Below are 19,862 nucleotides of genomic sequence, written 5' to 3' on the forward strand. Positions count from 1 at the left end.
GTAGATTAAATATATAAATAATTATTTTAAACTAAATATTAGCTACCTGCTCTTTAAGTCGACCGAATCGTTGAGTTATCAACCGATTTAATCATTATAATTATTTAGAGTTAAAATTTATCTTATAATCTTGTTAATTATGAGAAAAAAATCGATCCATACTCCATAGCGGGGAGTCAAGGGGCCTAGCAAGCTAGATCCCATCCCATACTCGGTATTCCCATGGCTGGCATGCGACCAGATGAGGATTAGATGGACCAAACTATAGTCTACAGCTGGATAGGTCACGGATGACACAATACCAAGGCAAGTACCCAACAGTATTCCATTTCCGCGGCCTCCTTTACTTGTATAATTATCATATGCTTTCTTCGGTTATACTTACTGCTCATCGCATTGCACTGCACTGCAGTCATAGGTTAACTTCTGGGCCTGCTCGCGCTCGGGCTCGGGCTCAGGCTCGGGCCGGATCCGGGTGGGCTTCGGGTTGGCGGGCGTCAATCTGAATAAACCCTAAGATATACGCCGAAGCCGTAAACCCCTCCTTCCTTCCTTTCCCCCAAATCGTCTCTCAGCCCTCGCTGTCGCCTTTCTCTCTGTGAAATTTCCGCAGCGGAGTAAAGAAGTAATCGTCAGATGGAGGGCGGATCGTGTCAGATCGACTTGGGAAATCTCATGGCCTACGATCCAACTCACCGGTTCCAATCCATCCCTGCTTCCAGGTGCTTCACCCAATATAGAACAAAAAAAAACAAAAAAACGATTTTTCTTGATTTTTGGTTATTATATTTCCTTCAATCGATTTCTTTCTCATTGTCCGAATTTACTTAATCTGAAGTTGGCTGCTTCTTGCGTGATGGTTTCTTTTTTTTAAGGGAAGAGTTGAAGAAGCAGTGCCTAGAGAAGGGCACGGAGATGGTGCAAGCCATTGCCGATGAACTCTTCGTCTTGCCTTCCACGGATGACCCGGACGGTCCCATCATTCGCCTGCCGGAGCCGTCAACGAGACTTCCCAGGGAGAAGCACGTACGTCTTGGACTCCAATTTCTTGTTGTCTTGGATGGTTGAGTTAATCTTCAACTATATGCAACTATATCATTGTGCATGAAAAATGTGATGTGGTTTTAATAGATCATAAGCTTGTTTAAATGTCCATATTGCATTGAAAAATTTCTTTTTGGTTTTCTCTAAAGCTAATAAGGCTGATTGCCAGTAATATCTTGAATTTTAAGCTGGTTTTCTTTGTAACTATCCAGCATGTGTATATCAATCTTCTTGAATGATTTAGTTATTTGTCTGTCTTTGATCTCCAACTTTTATCATGATATCCGAACCTGCATCTAAGTAGCTTTTTTCAGTAAGTTGCTATAAGCATATTCTTCTGAGAGTGTTATTATTGATATGAGCCTAATAATTGGTCCTTGCTTTTTTATCCCTCTAGCAAATTTATTTAAGTCCACTTATGGTGAAAAGTATTCACTTGATAAAGTCATTAATGTGTTTCTCCTGTCAGAATTTATGGTTTACTTCCAAAATTTGGCACTTTTACTTGTCTAGTTGAGCTTACCTTTGCTCTTTCTTAAGAAGATGAACAATCATTCGTCTTAGCTGCTCTATCTGATAGTTCTACTGACTTCTGCACTGGAGGTTTTATCATATTCTTGAATAACATACGTTGAGGAACTTAAATTTTATCCTTTTTAATTATAAAATTAGCATTATTGTTTCATGCACATATATAACAGAATTTTTTCCCTCTTCACAGCTTCCGAAGCTAAAACCTCCTACTAAGTGGGAACTATTTGCAAAAATGAAAGGTTAGCCATTCTGGATACTTTCCAGTGGAGTTGACTCTGGCTATTAGAGTGACCTTTGCCTGCTTTTTACTTTTTGTCCATTGTATTGATATGCTTGTAACATTCTTAACTGTATTATACCCTACAGGAATAAAGAATCGGAATAAAAATAAGCGTGCTTTTGATGAACAAAGTGGTACTTGGAAGCGAACCCATGGCTATGATCGCGTTAATGATGATAAGGACATACCAATCATTGAGGCCAAACCATCTGATGGTAATCTTTTGTTTATTGAACATTGTGAATTTATAGTTTCATATTTAATTTACCTTTTAGATTCCTGATTACCAAAGGAAAACTGATTGTCACTAGCACAAAACTAGTATGAATTTTGTAATGTGAAAGGACTGGTGAAGTCATTGATCTTATGGCTATTTTAGCCTTCTTTTACTTCTCTTATTTCTTTTTTTCTCCCTATTGTGATTCATTTCTTTCCATTCATTTACATTAATTAAAAAGAAATCCTTTTTATTATAAAGACTTGGTTTTCACATCACAACACTTCCCTGAAACCTTCCAGTACTCTGAGAAAACAAAACGCTTTGGGTCTTCCTTTTTAACATAAATAGAAGAGAAATGGGAAACTTAGGCAAACATAGATAAATGATTAGTGGAATATTGGTGGTCATTGTATTGTTGAGATATGAAAAGAGATCACCCTGAGAATAAAAATGTTTGTGTTGCATCACTTTACAATTTGAGTCTATGGTGGATATATATAGTGGATCTTATTTTTGGGGGTCTGATGTCTCCATAACTGGTCTGGCTGATGCTTACCAGTTTCATCAGAAACTTCAGATCATGTCAAAACCAGCACCATGATATGTTCCAACTGGTGCTCACATTCCAATGTCAAAATATACTTTGGTGGTGCTGGTGTGGCACGAGGCACTAGGGGTTTGCACAGGGCTACATGGGTTGGCAGTTGACACATGGGAGCATCAAGGTATTATTTGTGCTGGTTCTGGAAGGCATTGGTAATTTACATTCTGATTTATGCTGGTGGGTAGTTGGTATACACAGCATGGACATAAATCTTGTCAATAGCTGATCTAACAGAATGTCTTCTTTGTTCTGAAATGCAGTAACCTATTCTGCTATGGCCTGAAATGGTCTCAGACTCTTAGCTTGGACTTGATAGATCCATTTTCTCTAAACGCAACTTCTACATCCTTTTTGGATATCTTCCTTTTGGTCCAGTTCCATTTTGATGGCATTATTCTCGATAGATTGTATCCTCTCAAAGTATTTATTGTTACTGTGTTAATGCTGGTCTATATGTCTAAAGATAGGTTCTGTGGTGTACAAAGAGTAGGCATATTTCCGTCATGATTGTTCGATGGGTGATTAAGTACATGCTTGTTTTTCTGATGAAATTGTTTGATAGAGTTGGGTAGAAGTTTGACTTCTTGGGGAACAGCATTTAGTTAAAATTTCATAGTGCTGTTTCTCGAATCTCTCATAGTGTAATTTTATATTGGGATGTACAAAGATGTAAATGATTTAGGTATTTGGTTCCTTTATTTTTACATCCTCTTACTGACGTGAAAGCTTCTGTTGTTGCAGAGCCTGGAGTGGATCCTTTTGCTAAAAGGAAGGCTGAAAAGAAGAAACAAGTTGAGAAGCAAGAGAAGAATAGACTGCAGAATCTAAAGCAAGCTGCAAAAGCTGGTGCTTTGCCCAGGTTGTCTCTACCTTGTGGCACACTATTTTATCTTTAGTCATAAGCTTCATGTCTTATTTTCTTGCTGGCATTTTTGTCTCTGTAATATCCATAACACTTATGGATCAATTGGTGAGACAATATTGACGATGTGTAATCTTGCATATTTGTGCTGTCTCCTACTCTCCTTTATGATAATTGATATCATATGTATTATACATTGTTCAGGTCCATTGTCTATTTTGTCCATTAGATTTATATAACTTTTGTAAGAACATCATTATATCATTCATATATGTTAGTATGATGTACTGTTTTCCAACAGACAGCAACATCAGAGCCTTGTATGACAATCAGCAAAAGATAAACTTCATGACACATAAATGTGATGTCCTTTTTTTTACGAATATTCATTCCTTATCATATACATTCTTCCATATGCAGTCATATACAACTTGCTGCAACAGCATTACCAATCAGAGGGACTCAGAAAGAGGCATCAAAGAAGGCTAGCAAAAATGATCTTGAGAATGTAGCCGGGATGGCTGCAGCAGCTACAGCAAGTGGTGGGAAATTTGACAAAAAATTACCAGGGGAGAAACCTCCCAAGCATACTGGGAAGTTCAGAAAGGTTTAAACCTGAAAATGAAACCAAACTGGCTCGTCATGTTTTTCATAATGACGAACACTGCTGATTAATTTTCTTTTGCGTAGTTTCTCCCGGTTGTTGAAGGAAAAGGGATGGGGGCAAAAGAGAGAGAGCAAACAGATAAAATTCTTAACCAGCTTATGTCCAAAAGCTCTCATGACATACTTGATGTCAACAAGGCAAGCCTTCCATTTCATAAATGTGAAGTCAAATATGATTTCGTGCTCAATTTTGGCCTCTGATTTATTTCTTCATTAAGCTGGCTGGCAAGATTGTGATTTAACTCGAGTTAGTTGTGAAACAGGCAGTTACAATGTTCAATGTGAAGAAGGAAAAGCAACGCAAGAAAGAAAAGGAAACATCTTCAGCATCCAGTAAATTGAAGGCAAAGAAGAAGCCTCTTAAAAAATCTATAAAGAAGAAACATTAGATTCTCCATGTCTTTAGATATATGAGGTGGGCAAAGTTTGAAGCTAGCTGTGGAAAAAAAACACAGTTGTGAGGCTTCTCTAATGTTTTGGCTTCTCAAGCTTAGAAAGTTCAAGTGCATCAGGCAAGTAATACTGCATTCTGTTGTCTTCTGTATTTTTAGATTAATTCAAGGTTAGCTTCTCTTCGTAATATTATATTGTAGAAGTCTGCTACAAGACATCTCGCACAATGTTATTTTAATATAAGAGCAAATTTTCTAACAGCTTCAATATTTTTTTTTTTGTTTTAGCATATGCATTGGACTGCATATACCTTTACTTTTCCTATATTGATGTTATATGACAATGCGATTATATGAAAAATGGAAATACAGGTTGTAGTATTTCTCAAAAGAGAACAATTTAATGGAGAGATTTATTCTTTGTTGTATATCTTATTGTTGGATTAGTATATGTTCTGGTGAGGGACAAATATAATATAGGATGTGACAAATGCGTGACATTGAACTTTCCCATCAGTAAGTGATGACTGCAGGTACAACTATTAATTTGGAAAGTGAAAACTATTGAAATCATATATTGTTTACAAGTTTTTCACCTGCAGATCAGAAGTTTGAGAAAAGTCAGAGAGAATTTCTTGAGATTAGTGGCATTTTGTGCTGTCAATGAAATACGATTCAAATGGAATAGTACATAGATATAATGAACTGCCAATATTTATTGAGTCATCGAAAGTGATGTGCTATGTATCACTAGGAAAGTAAAATAATGGAAAAGCATACAGTTTGCAAGTGATATGTAATGTACAACATGCCAAGTATTTGTAAACCTTATAAAAGGAACTGGCAAAATGTGGAACAAATAAGAAATAGTGATATCAAACTACCATTAGTACAAAAAGAAAATACCAAGCTAGCACATGCATAGAAAAATATGATGAAGAATGCTTGTACTGTTCTACTATTCACAATCAATTAGCAGAAACTAGCACAAGAAATTATGTCAAATTTATGTGACACCCTGACAAACCACTGTCCATTTATTAGCAGTTGACAAACTTTTGCTGATATACTGAAACTTGATTTGATAGAGAAGCTGGCATACTAAATAGAACTGATTGAAGGTGAAGAATTCATATAATTGACCTCAAATAGTTGAGATAAATACTTGATTGTTGCTTATATTTACCCTAGTTCATCATTACTGCATGAGTTTGTGGAAATTGGAAAGATGATTACCTGGCATATCATATCTGTTTTGTGGGTGTCATGTGGTCTTTTGATTAAATGGGTGTAAAAGAATTGTTTCAGAACATCAACTCCATGTGAGATATAGCTTAAAGTCTACTTGCTATATCTGTATACATATATGTATAGATATAGATACATTGTTGTAGATATAGTTTGTAGTCCACTTCCTATTTCATGTGGGTTTGCACTTCCAGTATATCTTTTTGTTGCACACCAAAGAATGGAACCTACTTCTACAGAGCCCAAACCGTACAGGTTAATAACAGCTATTATACAGATTGTCTTGTTACACCTGGGGTTGAGAATAAAAGTGAAGCAGATATATTTTGTGAGTTACTGGAGTTGGGTAACTGTTAGTTTGATATCTTTTACTCTGGACCATGTGGATCTTAGTCATTCATATTATTTATATATCATAGTTCTAGTTACTTATAACAGTCAATACTACAGGTGGTACAACAGAGAACTCAGGAGAAGACTAAATTCTGTACTGTCACATGTAAGAGATGATGACTTCTTAATAGCTTCAGAATAATGCATTTACAAACCCCTTGATTGGAATATCGATGCTAAGCTCGTGTGAATCTTACTGTTAGTGTTAAATTCTTTATTTTAGCTGTTAAATTCTTCTGGATCCACATTGTCATTAATATTTTCCTTGTGATCTCATTGTATGTCATCTTCCTCAACATCTCTCATGCTTTTGTGCTGCTGGCACTGCTTAGGCATTGACTGTGGCATGTGGATGTGCTATTAATTACTAGTTTTGGGTGGCAACTAATATGTCAATGGAATTAGGATTTCATTTACCTATATGGATTCTTATCCAATCTAAAAGCTCAGGGTTGTAGATTATAGACCCAGTTTCATATATCAATCTTTCTTATACATTTTAGGTCTATTAAAAGCTGTCAGTACATGAACCTTCAATATGTTTATGAGATGTGGATTCCTCTGCCACTTGACTAGAGGGCTTATGAGTGCTTTCAATTCAGTTTCTTCCGTGCCAACTTGTATCAACTACATTGAGCTGTTCCAATATATGGTTAAATGGATCCACATGACAGCCCCATCTCGGCACAAATGACATTTCCAGTCACTAGAAAATTTCCAATATATTTGTCCCAATGTTATCCTTGTCCTTGTTATTCATGAATATTGCTAGACGTATCTAGATGTCGACCAACTTATTTATGAGATTAGGGGTGAATACAAATCAGATGACTATGTAGATGCGGATGAGGTAAAAATATAGCACCCAATAATATTTGTATATCCATCTAGTTTAAAACTTTATTAAAATAGTGATATAAGATATTGTTTTCAGTCTTTATTGGAAGTCTAATATAATCTTCTTGTAGTATATATTCAGATATTTTTACTAATTTTGCATTATATCTCAAGATCTTATGGATTAACAACATTAACACGATTAATATTCGACATCTGGACATATCTATGAATGTAGTGTACAGTAAGTACTTGGTAGACATGATAATTAAGTTTAATATTCGCTCTATTTAAAGAAAAAGTAAATGAATATACATATAATTTTACATCAATTCGATTCGCATCTGATCCTTCTGCACTCCTTCCTTGAGGTTGAGGCTCATAAAACCCACACAGGAAAAGCTGCTACTTGGCACCATTCCTACGTCCTCCTCCCTCACATGATCATTATTAACTCAATACTCCAAAAGCCGACGTCCCTCTTATATAATATATATACACACACACGCACACACACACACACACACAACAACCTCTCCAATTTTGATCCAAGATCCAAAAACTTTTCTCTTCACATCACATGCTCTTCTACTCTTCTTTTCCATCTTTATCCCTCACACATCATTTAAGCTTCCTCCCCATCCACCTCTTAACACTCACATGCCCCATTAATAACTCCACCCCCTCCATCCTTCTCCTCTTCTACTCGTTCCTCTCCTCCCTCAACCTCCTCTCCATGTCTTCCGCTCGTCACCCGGTAGCCGTCGACGTCGGCTGCAGCTGCGGCAGGCGAAAGCCCTCCTCTCTCTTCTCCTCCTCTTCTCATACCAAAAGCAACAAAACTTCCAACTCTTCTTCCACCACTACCTCCTCTTCAGAACTCACTCCACCACCACCACCGCCGCCGCCGCCAAGTATAGTACTGAACGAGGGGAAAACTGACAGCAGAAGCAGTAGTACTATGAAGAGGAGGAAGAAGAAGAAGAAGAACAAGAACAAGAAAGAAGAAGAAGGGAGAGTGGCTTTAGAGAGCATTGCAGTGGCAGTGGAGTCATCAGAGCCTTACGAAGACTTCCGGGAGTCGATGGTTCAGATGGTGGTGGAGAAGGAGATCTATGCATGGGATGATCTCAACGATCTCCTGCACCAGTTCTTGTCCTTGAACTCCCCTCGCCATCATAAGCTTATCCTCCATGCCTTTGCCGACCTATGGAATAGCCTCTTTTCGCCTCCTTCTCCTTGTCTCTAATGCCTACGTTCGTCGTTGCTTCCTAGATCTCACCCAAGGTGATGGGATATTGAGGAGGGCCGTGGCAACTGTGGATTGATTACGATGTGTATGACTGTTTACTTTGGCGTTTGTGATGATGGTGATTTTCTTTTACATAAATGAGAAATTCAATGAGTGTCCCAGTTAAACCGGTCAAATTCAAGAATACTCCTACAATATGATCCTACAATCCGACAGTGTTTGGCCTTAAAAGATTCTAATCATTCAAGAAAAAAGAAATGGTGTAGAAAACTTAAAGTGGGGGAAATATATAACTGTGACTGGTGAATTAAACAGAATCCTCATGTATAGTGTGTGTCTCAGCTAAGACTAGCTTGATTAGATTTCAAGCAAAATACTTCAAATAATATATATCTCCAATAGGGTAAAGAGCTATCAACTGGACACAAAAAAGTCCATGAAGTAGTTAGTTAGTTAGTTATCAGGTACTTAAATAGGGGTTAATTTAGTCAATAAATTCTTCCATCTAAATATACTATAACTCTAATTATGGAGGAGGAGGAGAGAGGGTACTAGTAGTAGGCCCAGCCCTGCACACACAGGTAAGCAATTATTAGATGTTAGATTTGCATTGGGTTAATTTATAGGTCTTATTAGGTTAATTTTATTTTCACAATATCTACGTTATAAAATTACACTTTAGATAATAAGCATAAAAGGGGTAAATTGTACACTTTCATAGCGGACGTTTGAGTTTTCGTTAACCTATCCGGCCCATAGTATTTATCATCTAGGAGACTTCTTGGTAGTAACTAGGTTTCTAATTACTCTATTAATCTAACGGTTTGGATCACTGTAGGACGATGGTACTATATGTTTATATGATACTATTGTAAGCTGGCATGTACTCACCCTGACAGACGATGTACCAAGAAGCAGACAAAAATGGCTTGCTATGCTGTGATAAGACTTGCCGTTAGTGTCAGCAAAATGAATAGTTTCCATCTAATTTCCCCTGTTTGCCTCGCCAAATCCATGAGCTAAGATTGATCGATCGCCTTCCAATCTTGAAATCCTTCTTCTCCTTTTTGCTCTCATTTCCTGTTCTCTTTTTTTTTTGTTTTTCCTCCACAATAGGTAGTAGAATGAATCAAAAAAATGGAACTACGAGAGCTTAGTTTTAATTTACATCTTATACTCGGAAGATAATATAACTACGTTGTGACTTTCTTGTTGTTGTTGTTGTTGTTGTTGTTGTTGTTGTTGTTTATTTTCGCCTAGAAGAGTTGAAGAGAGAAATGTATATATATGGAGAGAGAGTTTTATAAGATTTAGAAGTATGAAGATAGATAGATATATATATCATACACTATTGTAGTAGTATCATTGATTGATTATCACATGTACTCACCTAAAAAGATCCTATCTTCTCCTCAATCTCAAAAGGGAAAGGAGGAGGAGGAGGAGGAGGAGGAGGAGGAGGAAGAGGAGGAGGAGATAGATTTAGAAGTAAATCAGCAAAAGCTCCAATGATAAGGCCATGGTTGTTCTTGCCATTGGCTATCAAGTACCAACCAAGCATCTCCTGAAGCCACTCCCAGTCCGCCACCCCGTGGGCCATCACCATCTCCTCCATTGACGCTCTAAAATCCCGGTAAGGGTCCTCGGAGTCGACCGCCATGGCGACGCTGCCTTCCAGCGGCACTGTGGAGTAGTCCACCTTGGTTGCATCCTCCAGTATAGAGCTTGTGCAGCCTGGCTCAAAGAAAAGCCGGTCGGACTTAAGCCCGCGAACCACCACCGCCTCGACCGCATCATCCACCGAGGCTTCTGACACCGTCGAGAAGCTCTCCGAATCAGCGACCACTGAATTGGTCAAGCATGAGTCGTTGGAGTTGGTCTTGTAGAGTTCAGCAGTTGCTGCACCATTGCTGCTTGAAGGCCATGAAGCAGGAAGAGCACAAATGGAGGAGAAGGAAGAGTGATGCCTACTCCTACTCCTACTCCTATCTCTACTCTTATAGAAGAAGAAGAGAGACGTAAAGCCTAGTTTCTTAATCATCTTTCCTTTGGCTCTTTCCCTCTGGGAGGAGAGGTTGTGAGAGAGTAGAGTCAGAGTTGGATGTAGTAGTCGATATGCAATGTGAGGTGCTATCAACTGTTGAATGAGGACTACACTTCTTGAGATTCTCTTAAAAGCAAAAGGGCAGAGGCAGAGAGAGAGAGAGAGAGAGAGAGAGAGAGAGAGAGAGAGAGAGAGAGAGAGAGAGAGAGAGAGGTTGGTTATGGTTGTGCAAGTTGTGGGTATTGTGGTGTATCATTCAAAAGAGTTTCTATTTGGGGTTTGTGATAGAGCCTGCTCAACTTTGTATACTAAGAACATGCAAGTATCCAACTCAAGCTGCCTGTCATGTCAGGGTGTTTGATTGCATTAACTTTTTTTTCCCCCATGGGATGTATGTGCAAGTTTGGTAGGTGTAATGTTGTTTTCCTGTTTGCAGTATTAAATCAAGGTTTCACTTTTATAAAGGCACAATAAAACTAGTAAAAGAAAAACTATAGAATATTCTGAAATAAGAGTTGACCAATATCCAACAAAATACTCGGAAGAATCTTGTGGATCATTCAACTCAAGGAGTAATTTTAACAATGAGATAATTAAACACCTAACTTGAATACATTTATTGAAAGAAAGAAAGAAAGTAATTTCTGTTTGTGTCCTCCCTCGTGTAATGCCTAGAAGATAAAACACCCTTTTTACTATAATTCTACCATGAAACATATCACACATCAATCCTACAGTAAGTGACAGTTCCTGCATGTGCAATCATTTGAATTGTGGCTACCTTGCTACTGCAGTGAAGGTACCAAAAGCTGCTGCTGCTACAGTGGTCATGTCTTCTTGATATTATTGGAGTAGACTCAAGACTACCCTCTTGAATAGTTTTTCCTTTATTTTGGTACTTCTTTCTTCTGATCATTAATGCTCACTTCCTTCTAATCTTCTCTTAATTCTGGAAGCTAGTAATTAGTGCAATTTCATGTGACCAACTTTTTATTATCCATTTGTTTTAGTTTTATTGCAGTTGAGATCATATATGCAGCAACACATTTCACACACCAAGAGCTGTTTATTATATATCCAAATAAAGGAACAAAAAGGCTCACTCTAATCAATCTGTATACAATCCCTATTCCCCATAAGAAAAATACCTAGCTTACAGAGGAGCCAATCTTGTCTCTGTTACACATTACAGAGATTCTGTCAAACAGATTTAATATCAGCACAGTATCCTCTAAGAATGGCCTATCTCTAGTTGTTACCTACTAGCATGGTATGATTTGTGAGGAGATTACAAAACCCTACATGAATTTTATAACTGATGGACATTAGACATCACAACCATCTTCTCTGCTTTTTAATCTCTGAGTTGCAAGAAGTCAAGACAAAATATAAAAAAAGATAAAAAGAAGACAGATAGCTTCTATTTGATGATTAACCATGGATTATGAAGGCAGCCAAAGGCATAGAAACAATAATTCAATATGTCTCAACAAACAGTATATATGTCCTTATCTCCTGCGGTGTCTCAACTGCACATGCTGTTTATTGACCCAGTCATGCCTGTTATATAGCCTTGGATTTATCTTTGGATAGCTCCTTTATGCTGCCTAACCTAAACAAGGAGGCCCAATCTTTTATTATAGAATCAGATAAAATAAAAGCAGCATGAGCATCTTCATTAGTTGAAGGGGGACAAGATAGTACAACGGAAAGATTTAGATATCAAAATTGATTATTAAATATAAATGGGCAGAGCTCATAACTATAGGTTGATTAAGAGCACTTGCTGTTAATCAAGAGATGTGAAGTAAGAGCAACCTACACTTGTTGGGTCGCAATCAGATGTGATGTACTGATTGCAGTTAAGCTTAATATCATTCAGAAAATTGATACAGCATATACTTAATTCTTCTAAAATCAAGTCTTGTCTGTGAACCTAATATATCATAGTTATGCAACTAGATTAAAAAAAGTAGCTTAATGTTTTCATGATATCTTTTGCCTTCTCTTCTGCAAAGTCAAACTTCCGACGCCTCATTATGACAGGCATCCTACAACTAATCAAGTTTTGAAGTCTTCTCATTTGAACATCATGTAATAACTTATGAACAATATGTAGCATTACTTGTAACCATGTACAGAAAGATACAAAAAGTCATAAATTCAGTAGCATACACTGTATTCATCCGTATAACTCACTTAAAGGGTTCCTTTGCTTTATTTAGCTTATTTTCTGAAATCGTTGCAAGCTCACCTCTTGTCATTGCAATTCAGCAAGGATAAGTTACTCAGATTCATCTACAGAGGGTTTAAGTTCCTAATCTGAAACATAACCTATATAAATAACAGTCATGTTTGCAGACTACAGATAGAACTCAAGGTAAACATATTCCTAAATATCCACCTGATAGTAGGGCTGTCAAAATAATCAAGCCTGCTCAAGCTCAATATAGGCTTGAATTAGGCTCGAAATGAATCTAATAAATTCAAGCTTGATATTTTATGTTAGGCTTAAAAATAATTTCAATCAAAGCTTGTCGGCTCAATTATACCCCTACCTAACATTGCCAAATAATAACTTATCTCATACCTGGTAATATACAACATACAGCATATTTTCTGTACTTCTATCACATATTCACCTGAAGGCAAGTTGTTCGTTAAGAGCTCCATCAAACTCTGTGTAAGTTAATAAGTTAGTAAGATAGTAATATCTGAGCAAAAAAAAAAAAAAGAGAAATCATCAAATAATTATGAAGATTAGATGGTGGTACAGAATCTAAACATTAGTAGATTAAGATCAAGAGAATGTTTGGTATGTGCACATAATAAATCCAGCACTTAATGATCCAGACCTTGATTTCAAGCTCTAACTTCTTACGCTGAAAGGGCAAAAAGAAAAAAGACTGAAGCTTTTAATTGTTGTAAGATGCAATAATAAAATCTAGATTGCTGCGAGTTGTTTCAGTTAGATAATTACACAACCAGACATATCAATGCTCTGACATCAAAGATAGACAGGTTATCCTTAAAGCTTTCCAGAAGAACCACAAAGTTACTCGACAAAAGAATGGACTTTTACTATGCACTGAACCGAGAAATTAACCTGCTCTCTGAGGAGTCCATGCATTGAATATCAAATAATTAACAGCAGGAAATAATGGCGTTCCTCCAATTTCCTGCAGAACTACAGATGGGTTGTCCTCTTGCTGTACCAACTTTTAACAAAATGGTACTCCACAAAAAACTTTAACATATATAACAACAATCAACTAGTTTCTTGTTACTGCAAGCTTGGGAAATGCATCTATGTAGTAAATCTTATTTAAGTCTGAAATCTTAAGACTAACTAATTTACTACCTATTAAACCAAGTGATACTGGTCTCATGATATCCAAACTTTTAGCAATGAGAAGCTTCACTAACCAAAAAAGGAAAAAAGTGAAGCAAATCAATGACCAGCAACTGATTCTTTGCTAGGTAGCTCACCTTTTTAATACCTCTGATTGAGCTTGTATGTACTTTGATGCCTTGCTTCCCCCATTTAGAGTAAGGTATATACTCTTCAGCTCAGTTTAAACAATCTATTCAGAATTCTCTGTGATTCATTCAGAAAGCCTCCTCTGATTTCTACTCCTGTCCTCCTGATCCCAACCAGGGAGCGGTGATGTTTAATTCCTTCTAATCTTTGTTCTATCAAAGATGCCTCTTTTTTATTATCAAATTCTCCTTATGTTTGATGTTATAGAATTAAACATCCATAATTCAGACAATCAGCAAATTTAGCCATCAATTAACAAAATCTACCTTCTATTTATTACTAGTATTCACAAAACTTCTCTTCACATAGTGGATTAAAAGAATGAAATATTGGTTAAACAAGAAGAAGAGAAGAAATAGGATGAAGAAAAGTATCTTCTTTTATATTAGCAAACTTCTAGACCATAGAGAATTCCAGCATGCCTCTCTCCCTCATCTTTCCCAAAGTAGATCTCTTTCATCCTTCGAAACGCCTGCCATGTGAGCAAGCTATCCGATCCGGCCTGGTGGCACCGCCCCGCCGCCCGATCCACCTGCAACGTACTCGCCACCCGATCCAATCCCCCATACAAGCTATCACAGTACCTCATCATATGCTTCATGTCAAACACCCGATCACCAAAGAAAATTCGCACCAAATCCAAAAACTCCCCCATTGACTTGGGCAATCTGCGGCAAGTCAAGGTTTTGACGAGATATCCGAAGTCATAGGCGCTATGGAAGGTGACCCAAGTGACCGAGGAGTCATTGCACACCAATCCAGACGACATCATTAGCTCCGCGAACTTGCGCGAGTCGATCCCCCTTGCGCGATTCTTCTCGAGATCGATCCCGTTGGCCTGGAGGAGCTCGATCGAGTCCGGGGCGTAGCGATCCTTGCTGAGATCGAAGTCGGAGAAATTGAACTCCCACACGTAGGTGGTCCCGTCGCCGCCGCCGAGGTCAGGGAGGTTACCGTTGGCGTCGGAGAGTGTAAGGCCGACCTGGATGAGCTTGAGGGCGTCGACGTTGGCCTTGAGGAGCGCGTAGCGCTCCACGGGGGAGAGGTGGAAAGGGTGCTTCCGGGGTCGGTGGACGACACCGGGGAACTCGGTGTCCATGGCGGCGAACGGGAACCGGTCGACGGCGTCGCGAATCAGCTCGAACTCTGAGTCGAGGTTGTCGGCCCAGACGGACCGGACCTGGATCGCCGCCGGCTTAGGATCGTCGAGGGAAGGCATCGATTTTGGTCTGTAGAATTCCGTCTTAGGATTTAGTAGTGAGGCTAAGTGGAGAAGGAGGTGGAGTTATATATAACAGAGATCGAGAATGGGAAGGGGGGGATGTTTCGGAGAAGAGAGGGAGAAGACCAGGACCCCGCTTCCTTTCCCACGGGCCACCGCCGCCTTCGGTTTCCATTTCTGGACAGGTGGGGCCCATTTCAAAAGGCTCCTCAAGATTCGCGCCCATATCGGCGGTGAGGGATCCGGGCCGTTGGTTGGTGTAAAAGGATAAGAGTAGGGGAGTCGGCATCAACGTGGAAAGCGTGTGCCGTGTTCACCACTTCCGGTCACCAGACTAGGGGTGGGACCCCACGAGTAAGTTTAGAGTAGTAGTGACGGGTTCGGTTCTTTGTACGGGAGTGGGAGGTGAATTTTGACTGTAGTGGTGGATGATTTGTTCGAGGGACTTGGTCTTCTCTCTTTTTATTTCATTCAGGGGGAGGGAGATGCCTCCCCAGTCCCCCCTGCTTGGTGGCTGCTACGCCGTCAAAAATAGTTGAGCCGGCTCGAATTCAATCGACTCCAAATACAGCCAATCCAAGTTGATCAGAATTGAGCTTCAGGTTGAATTGAGCTTCAGGTCAACCAAGGTTTTAGTCATCAAACTCTTCATTTCCTAAATGATTGCTGCCTTGAACCATGTAAAGGTCCAAGATTAGCGGTCGCACGGAGGAAGTGTTCAACAGTCTAATGTTGACCAAATATTTATCCACGTGACCGTTCAATAATACTCCACTAAATAAAGTCAACCACGAGAAAAAGGAACGAACAAACTCCAATTGGTCCAGAACATTCAAAGTAAATATAATATCGAATAATGGTAATCACACGTGAGGTTAAGTTCCATATATAGAGTAAAGAATAAGAATGAGCATTGACTCCCAGCCTTATAAGATCAGAAAGAACTTTCCTTCGGGACCAGACCTGGGTAAAAGCTTTCATGAACTTCTAATAATTCATTGAGAAAAGAACACACTTATATATATATCTTGTAAGCATCCAGAAACAACATTATGGTAAATTTCACAATTACACAAACAATCCGGATTAGATACAACACCTGACACTATTTTCCAAGTGAAGACAGTATCAGCAATTCAATATATCGGGTAGCGCTGACTGCCCCAAATTTTCTTACTCTCTCAGGGCCGTCTAACATACTATATATATTACTACTACTACTACTACTACTACTACTACTACTACTACTACAGATTCGTTTATTTTTCGAAACTTCCACCTACTAGAAGAAGGTACATTCTGGGGGCTGAACAACCTTGCGGTTTTGCGGTGCTGCCATATCTTTCTTCAACTGCATCAAAATGTCCTCCATTGTGTAGTCTCGTTGCCAATTTGCCAGCATATGGAATTTCTTGGGTTCAACCTGGAAAATTCACCACCTCAAGGTATCATTCCGGAAACACAAGCATAATAATTTTATTTGTCTAAGATTTGTGCACAAGAGCTTAGCTTCTACTTGTGTGACAGTAAATAATCAGAAAATTTGGAATACTATCAATTTTCTGACAAGATTCTTCCCACTTGGTATTAATGACGTTTTCTCTGATTAATCTTCAACCTGCGTCTCAAATATTTCACTTGGTTTAAAGTGATCAAATTGTTCCATTGTTGAGATAAAAGATCTACTCAAGATTGAGATCGAGATCATTAATCAGATGTCCAGGTCGGTCCAGTGTCCAATCAGAAATAGATAGTAAAACTCTCAAGTTCAAGAGAAAATCAACTAGTGAATGTGAAAACCCACATGTTAGGAGGAAGACCGCCATGACAAGAAAATAAACAGCTATATTTCGTCAGCAGTATTCTGCTAATTGGAACTGCTTATTAGTAAAAGTACAGGATTAGGATGTTACCACTTACCACACCAGTGTCAGGATTAACACATGCCATGCTGATCCGAGAATGAAAGCGAACGCTCGGGGGCTTGTCAGGGTAATCTTTATCGCAAAAGAGCTTCAACTGATAAATCCGCCCTTCATGTACAGACTGCAGTAATGATAAAGAAGAGAGTTTTGCAAATTTAACTTAAAAAGTTCTTACTTTCGCAGAGTTCAAAAATTTGGAAGTCAGAATCAATTATATATCTTTTCAATATCAGATATTCACTCCAGTAGGACTGCCCAATATAACTTATAAGATAATTTTGGAACTATCTTGTCCGTATATTTACTTATGAGGCCCTTTTGCCTTACAACTATATCAGAAAAACATGTTTGCACCCTTGCATACAGAAGTAATTGCGTCTGAATTCATTATTAAATAGTTTCTACAGAGGATCAAAGATGACCTATTCCAATCGAATAAGTATGGGTAAAGAATCTATGGGTGAAGATCCTGGGATAAGTGCACTGAACAATAACACATCAGAACATAGAACAACAAGCAGATGCAAATGGAACCATGGAAGACCAAACAAACAAAAAGAAAATCATTCACCTCACAAATGTAATAAATAATTAGAGAATAACCAAACTTCATGGACTAGTTCATCTTTGTCAAAAGCTACGCAGTATTAGATTTCTCTATTTATTATTTGATTAGTCAGTAACACAATTTGATCAGGGAGAACAGCCTCAGTTGTACACTTCTACAAGAAACTGTATGGATAACTTGTATCCAGAAGATCTTGGGAGTCATTCTAGTGCATATGTAGATAATTAGTAATTAATAAAAAAAATATAGCTGAATGTGAAAATATAAGCATTAATTACAATGAATTAGCTAGGACTGAGAGATATCGGAAATAAGAATGGCACTGTCATACAACATGATAACATTTCGGCAACTAAACATAGATAAATTTATTTGGTTGACTGACAATCTTATGGTCCACTGCGTGAACTTCCAACTATCACACTTGCAAAAAGAAAAAGAAAAAAAAGGAAGACCAGATCAGAGTGACAGCTCCATGTTCAAGTCAATTTTAAATGACCATCGAAATAATCTATTTGTCTGAACCCCAAACTTCGAGGATAGTGAGATTGCTTAAAGTTGGTTAACAACAAGAAGTTAGTCACATGCTTGTTTCATATCTAAAAGGATAACAAAACAATCCTGCTGAACTGAGCACAATCAAGGCATGAATTTCAGATTTCAAAATATGTAGGACAAAGGAGGTAAAGGAGAGAGATGAGTATTTAACTATTTACAAGAGTATGATACAATTGTACAGCAAGAAAATGAACCCTACATTCAGAGGGCCAATTATGGTCCCAGTCCAAGAGCGCATGTAGATGTCATCTCCATCGTCCATTCCATAGCTAACTGTGCCATCTCCAATACCCTTCTCTCCACGTTCAAGCTCCTCCAACAATCTGAAATTTCGAGGTACTGCATAACAAGTTAAGCCACATAAAAGTTCCACCCAATCAGAAAAGAATGCATCATATGCAAAGTCACATGGAGCTCTAGCCTGGCAAATACTGAGCATCTTGACACTTGATCCAAACACTAAATGAACTTGGCATTCTAGGCATAGAAATAGCTCTATCTTGATGCTACTTTCTCAAGGCATTTCAGTTTTTCTGTTGATATTTCCAGAATAAAGTTGGTTGCTCAAAGATTTTACAATTAGGAGATAAGGCAGGCCAAACATGCTTATTTTCTTGTTTATCATCACCAAAAGAGACATATCATCCTTCAACATGAAACAAGACACACTTGGAAGCTTGAATAATAAGCCGTGGAAAAAGCAGGAGTAAACTTGAAAGCATCAACTCATAATGTAAGTTGTTTGACTCATGAATGATAGGGAGCAAATATTTACTCAGCATTTTATGTACTGAACTATACTGTTGGATTTACATACAAAAGGGTGGAAGACATATTTGTTCCCAATTCCCATTGTAGTTAATTGTCCAAAATCACATCTTAATCTGAATCAACCAAAGCATCAAATATTGCATTGTTAGGCACATGTTTTAGCTCAATATGCAAATGTGAAGTCCTCACAGTCCCAAGAGGCCAAGAGCCTCAGGGCTTTTTATGTTTGTGGGTACCATGAGGACATTCATGATTAAATGAGCAAAACTATCCGTAAAAAATGTAATCGAGGATAATACTCATGCTCAATTCGTTCAGTATTCAGGACAAACTCAACATATAAAACTTCCAAACTGTACCCACCGTAAATTCATAGAAAAATGATTATAAACCAAGGCAGGAAAAAAATGAGCAATTTAAACAGCCTTGCAAGAAAACAGCACTTGGATATCAAAATCCATGAAACCATCTTGTGTATATTTGTAGATCAATCAACAACTGGCCAGAACTAGACATTTTCACCTAAAACATCTATGATACATACAGCAATAGATCTCACTAGCCAACAAAAGAAACAAAGCATGATCCACTATACGCAAAATTTTAAAAATTGATAGAAAAGAATCACTGCATTACCAACAATACTCGATCCCCCTGAGCCGATCGTCATAGCTCGCAGATATCTCAGCAAACGAGAGAGAGAGAGAGAGAAGAGTAGGAATAAAGGGCAATCAACTATCGAGACAGGAATAGAATAAAGTAGTAATCCACCATTGAGTCCAAATGAAGTCAGAGCATTGCGAATCCATCTTTTATCTCTGATCGTCTGCAGCATATAATACAGGGATTTACTACATTCCATTACTTGGCTTCCTTTCATTGGCTAAAGGAATCACTCGTG

The 19,862-nt window shown here is 38.2% G+C and overlaps 3 protein-coding genes across 4 annotated transcripts; 1 reads left to right on the forward strand and 2 right to left on the reverse strand.

The window, feature by feature from the left end:
• Positions 1-435: 435 nt before the first annotated feature.
• On the forward strand, positions 436-6,411 carry LOC140778103 (ribosome biogenesis regulatory protein homolog). 2 transcript variants are annotated; one of them, XR_012107148.1, is made up of 9 exons: positions 436-722; positions 876-1,026; positions 1,766-1,817; positions 1,945-2,073; positions 3,424-3,541; positions 3,965-4,151; positions 4,235-4,348; positions 4,474-4,722; positions 6,301-6,411. XR_012107148.1 is itself a non-coding variant. In XM_073122664.1 (8 exons), exons 1-8 carry the CDS (start codon positions 637-639, stop codon positions 4,597-4,599), a joined length of 963 nt encoding a protein of 320 aa, XP_072978765.1. In that variant the 5' UTR covers positions 436-636; the 3' UTR covers positions 4,600-4,861. The 2 variants fall into 2 exon arrangements, 1 of the variants encoding a protein (XP_072978765.1); XM_073122664.1 differs by lacking the exon at positions 6,301-6,411 and having other exon boundaries at positions 4,474-4,861.
• A 7,758-nt stretch (positions 6,412-14,169) lies between these two features.
• LOC140779430 (probable CCR4-associated factor 1 homolog 11) lies at positions 14,170-15,190 on the reverse strand. The gene has a single exon (XM_073124490.1). It carries the CDS (start codon positions 15,134-15,136, stop codon positions 14,303-14,305), a length of 834 nt encoding a protein of 277 aa, XP_072980591.1. The 5' UTR covers positions 15,137-15,190; the 3' UTR covers positions 14,170-14,302.
• A 947-nt stretch (positions 15,191-16,137) lies between these two features.
• On the reverse strand, positions 16,138-19,757 carry LOC140778058 (ubiquitin-conjugating enzyme E2 variant 1D). Its single transcript, XM_073122590.1, has 4 exons — positions 19,598-19,757; positions 18,390-18,529; positions 17,060-17,185; positions 16,138-16,562 (listed from the first exon to the last, which is right to left on the reverse strand). The coding sequence occupies exons 1-4, from the start codon at positions 19,629-19,631 to the stop codon at positions 16,422-16,424; spliced, it is 441 nt and encodes a 146-aa protein (XP_072978691.1). The 5' UTR covers positions 19,632-19,757; the 3' UTR covers positions 16,138-16,421.
• Between the last annotated feature and the right edge of the window lie 105 nt (positions 19,758-19,862).

The sequence above is a fragment of the Typha angustifolia genome, chromosome 15 (assembly GCF_048772165.1).
Source record: "Typha angustifolia cultivar Huaian chromosome 15, ASM4877216v1, whole genome shotgun sequence".
Classification (NCBI taxonomy): Eukaryota; Viridiplantae; Streptophyta; class Magnoliopsida; order Poales; family Typhaceae; genus Typha; species Typha angustifolia.